Source organism: Tiliqua scincoides, chromosome 2, assembly GCF_035046505.1.
Source record: "Tiliqua scincoides isolate rTilSci1 chromosome 2, rTilSci1.hap2, whole genome shotgun sequence".
Classification (NCBI taxonomy): Eukaryota; Metazoa; Chordata; class Lepidosauria; order Squamata; family Scincidae; genus Tiliqua; species Tiliqua scincoides.
The window spans coordinates 236,267,673-236,272,558 of NC_089822.1; the positions used below are offsets into that span (position 1 = coordinate 236,267,673).

The window sequence follows — 4,886 nt, forward strand, 5'->3', positions numbered from 1 at the left end:
TTGCTTTAAATGTTGAAGATCCCAGTCTAAATCTCTGGCATATACATGCTGGGTAAAACTTCAGTCAGAAATTCTGGAGAGCTACTTGTAGTTAGTGTCACCAAATCCAGCCAGCCAGACCAATATTCTGACCTTAATATAGGGCAGCTTTCTCTTCCCTTTTCCCCACCCACACCATTATTTTCAAATATATATTATTTACTGTGACAGATATCAAATCTATAAGGATTGCTAATTATCTCTACATTTACTATAACACTTGCTGTGAATGATGAAATAAATAAGACACAGAACTTTTCTATAGAATTAAATATAAAAGAAGACTTTCCAAGGTTATTATTTCTTCTCAACTACAAAGTTTAGGGGTGATTATTTTGTGACCTTTGTCTCTAAGAGTTTGTCTAAGAATGCAACAACAATGTAAGCCCTCTTCTCATGTGATTTCTCCCCAAAATTCACTGCACATGGGAGAAAGAGACTGTTCTTGCTGGCTCCACCCCCAGTAGCCACACAGTCAGCTTTCTTTAGCAGGACATACCCACATACTCCCAGTGAGAGGAAAACCTGGTCATCTAGGGCACTGTTTGCTTGTTAGGAGAATGTGGGACCTTTCCCAAGAAAGTTGAACATGTGACTGCAAGCAAGAGGAGCCAGCAGACATGGTCCCAATTCCTCTTCCCACTTTCACTGTAAATAGGAGAAAATAAAAGGGCTGAAGTCTATACATGGTTTGTAAATCCTTCTATTTTAGAAATGTATTGTTTCTAAACAAAACCATCCTTCTGTTTACTAGTGTTAAAGCTGAGCACAGAAATCATTTATTTGGCCAGTTGGCACAATCCTATCCTTACTTTGCACCAGCAGAGCGCACACTCCACCAGCACTAACTGTCACAAAAGTGCCATAAATAAAGCACTTTGCAATGGCACACCTTCCAGGTGTGCTAGTGGGAAGGCCAGATCTGTGGGAAGCATCAGCATGATGGTGGGAAGGTGTCAACAGATGGAGCTGGGCCTGCAGCAGCAGGTAGGTCTGCTGTAGGGGTGGGGAAGGGCAGGGTGGGGTTTAACAGATGGACGGTGGAGACAGGGTGGGTGAATCAGGGCCGGTAGGGGATGGGATTAACTGTGCCCATGTGTGCTGCATCCTATCCCCCTTCGTGGGCCTGTTCCACAAACACAGATCCACATGGACTTGCACCAGCTATATAGTTGGCTGACCTATATAACAAGTTGACTCGTTGTGCAGGCCGGGGCTTACCCTGAGACCTTCTGCCTGCTAAACTCCCCCACAGGGTGCAGGGTCAACTGTGATGGCACCACTGCATCAGCACAGGGGAACTTAGGTAGAATTGGGCTGTAAAGTATACTTAAGCTGCAATCCTATTTACATTTAGTAAGGACTAAATTCCACTGAACATACCGGGCTTATTTCTGAGTAAATGTGCAAAGGCTCAGGTTGCACAGCACCTGAACACAGCAGTAGCAGCTCCATCTCTAACACTGGGTTTATTTGAAATTGTGTCTAAACTTCATGACATTTATACAATTAGTTAGTACAATTTTGTGTGCTGATTTATACATGACATGAAATATTTTAAGTTTACATTTGATAAATATGGCATATATTTTCTATTTTTAATAAAACTTTAATAAATTTAACTTTATTAACTTCATTCACTTAAATTTAATAAATTTAACTTTAATAAAAAACAACCTTTCATAGCTTCAGAATTTCTGGATAGTATGCATCTACTCTGGAGAGAGTGTATACTATTTTAGTTACCCTCTTCAAAGGTACAGTGAAAATATTAACACTTCCCTTGGCACTAAACTCCTTGCTGCTTTTGATTAAAAAAATAAATAAAACAAATCTGAGATATGAAGACTTATTATGTATTTCAAGAACTGATTACAACAATGTAGTCAAAAGGAAGTAATAACTGTTAGCTCTGTTGTATTTTTAGAAACTTTTTACTGCATCATCTGCAGTTTTAAAAACCCCAGGTCATTAATAATTTAAAAATAATCTCTTGTGTAGCAGTGCAAGGCAAATAAGCAACTAAGCGATTATGTGCAGGAACTGCTTTGTCTACTGAAAATCATGATCTACATCCAAGACTCCACTGCCATTAACTGATGAAGAGCCATTTAAAAAAAAACAACTGTTTTAGCTGATGTAGAGGTGTTTCTTCTATTTAGGCCTTCAAAACAGCATAACTTTCACTGCAATCCTACACACTCACACAGCTGGGACCTACTCTTCTTGAATACATTGGGATTTGTTTCCAAGTAAACCTGTACAGTATTGCACTGTTAAAAATATATAACTGTTTCTATGACAAATAACAGCAGTACAGTCTGATAAAAGACGACTCAGAAGTCCAATTATGTTCATTGGGCCAAACAGCAAGAAGTGTGTATGGGACTGCAGCTTAAGAAAAAAACTAATTTTTCTAGGGTTTGGGCCAGAACTGAAGGACAAACAAAAATTCGGTTTTTCTGTTCATAATAAAATCAGCTGTAGACTTAGGCAGAAACAGGAGTCAGCAAAACATAACCCAAGCGTTCTAAAGCCATTCCATGTATGAAAATCAAACAGTGTTTTATTAAAACAGTCAAAATGTACAAGTATTATCCTGTTTGTAGATAACAGTTTATAAAGTCAGTAAAGTATGAAATTCAATGCATTTAAAAACCCGATAAACAGTTTTTAAAGTTACTGTATATATATATGTGATCCTTTTCCTTTTAAAATTAACATGTTTTTCCAAAGGGTTCTGAGATATTATCAAAGGAACAGTGCAACAAGAAAATTAGTTCTACATCAGAGGAGGTGACCCTAAGTCTCTGGAGGTCAATAGGAAATGACCTATTAACTGGAGTACACTTAGGATGTGGGTTTGCACTGCATCTCATGTTTTCACTTCAGCAAAAAGAGAAAGTTGCTGTTCTTAAGTATCAAAATCCAATTAATTCAAAAGCCCCCAACAAGAACTGCCTTCTAAGCACAGTACAGTTTCTCTTTCTTGGTTACTATTTTAAAACAAAACATTGCAATACAATATTTTGAGGTCGTCAAAAAATAACACTTTAGTATAAAATTTCATCTTGGCCTTTATCAAATCTTATGTGAATAAAATTGTTTAGCCTTTATCAAAACTGGTAGGGTAAAAAAAAGAAACAAACACAAAATTATGGCCTTTTTATCCATATCAGAATAATTTCTACAAATGCTAGAAGGAGCCAAGAAATGTGGAGCCCTGTGTTATTTCTCCCACCCCACCCCCAAAAAACTTCACATATACAGTAATAAATATCCTCATTGAAGCTAAGGATGGTGGGAAGTACCAAATGACAGTCAAGGGGTTGTCCCCGATAAACTCTCAAATGCATATGCAAAACAAAAAGAAATGAAAATCCTTCCATAGAAATTAATAGAAAGAAACTACATCCCAAAATTCTTCAGATCACACAGAATGGTGCCTTGAGTATTCTGTATGCTTTGGCAGCAAAGAAAATGAGCTCTGAAACAGACCCGAAGCTCCTTGTTGAAAATGAAGCACAGGATGGGGTTGACTCCTGCCTGAGCAAAGGTCATCCAGACGGAGGTGGTCAGGTAGACTTGCGGGATGGTGCTGGCCTTGATAAAGACACGCAGGTAACAGGCCACAATGTAGGGAGACCAGAGGAGGAGGAAGAGCAGGGTGATCATGTAGAACATTTTACAGATCCTTTTCTCCGTTTTGAACTCCTCCAGGACCAGCAGCCTCTTGATCTGGCTATGGGTGGCGTTTTGCCTGATGCCCACCAAGGTAGGTGGGGTGGGACCCCGACCAAAGCCAGCCGTCCAGTTGGCAGCTGCCTGGCCGGTGGCCCCAGGTCCGTGGAAAGTCCAGTTCTGGCTGATGGCTGGCACCAGCTGAGCCGGTTTCATCTTGCGGTGGCTGTGGATGAAGAAGAGAAGCTTGATGTAAACCAGGTGGGTGGCGGCCACGACAGTGGCCAGCATGAGCATGAACCCCAGCGTGTCGTTGGCCTTGACGTAGCGATGCTCGAAGATGCACTGCTCCTCCTCCCGGATGAACTTGTAGGTGCCCACGTCGAAGACGGGCGGGAAGGCCATGGCCATGGAGAGGGTCCACACCATGCACACCACCGCCAGGCAGGTCCAGCCAGTCATGCGCTTGGCGTAGAAGCGGTGATGGGCGATGGCCATGTAGCGCGTCACGCCCACGCAGAAGAGCAAGAAGGCGGCGTGGAAGCAGAAGAGCACGGCCAGGAAAGCCAGCACCTTGCAGCCCAGCGGGCCGTGCGGCCAGGAGCCGCCCCCGCTGTGCACCGAGAGCATGACGAAGGGGAAGCAGGCCAGCGAGCGCAGCCCGTCGGCCAGGCAGAGGTCCAGCAGCAGGTAGTAGGGCGCCCGGTGCAGGTGCCGCTCCTTCAGGATCAGCCAGGCGAAGAGCACGTTCCCGGCCAGGCTGACGCACAGGATCAGGCCCAGCGTGGTCAGCTTGAGGCTGGAGGCGCTGAGGAGGCTGCCGGAGTGGGGGCCGCCGCCGCTGCCCAGCTCGCTGGCGTTCGCCATCTAGCGAGGCTGAGGCCGCCCCCTCCGCCCCGCGCGGGAGCAGGAGAGCAAGCTGCTCTCGCCGTCAGCGGCTGCCACCGCCCGCGCGCTCCGCCGGGCTGCTCCGCATGGTGCTCTCGCCCGGGAGGCAGGCTGCCTGCAGCCCCGGATCACCTCGCCTCCATCGGTGCCACCCCGGGGAGCCCGCGCCGGAGAGCCGGAGCCTGGCAGCGGCCGCAGGGTGCGCCTCCCCCCTTCCTCCTCCTCCTCGGTCTCCTTCCCGGGGATGGAGCCCGGCGGCGCCCTCCTCCTCCTGCAGC

The 4,886-nt window shown here is 45.4% G+C and overlaps 1 protein-coding gene across 1 annotated transcript; it reads right to left on the minus strand.

Annotated features, from left to right (window-relative positions):
* Window positions 1-3,258: 3,258 nt before the first annotated feature.
* GPR27 (G protein-coupled receptor 27) lies at window positions 3,259-4,587 on the minus strand. Its single transcript, XM_066617301.1, has one exon. It carries the CDS (start codon window positions 4,585-4,587, stop codon window positions 3,448-3,450), a length of 1,140 nt encoding a protein of 379 aa, XP_066473398.1. The 3' UTR covers window positions 3,259-3,447.
* Between the last annotated feature and the right edge of the window lie 299 nt (window positions 4,588-4,886).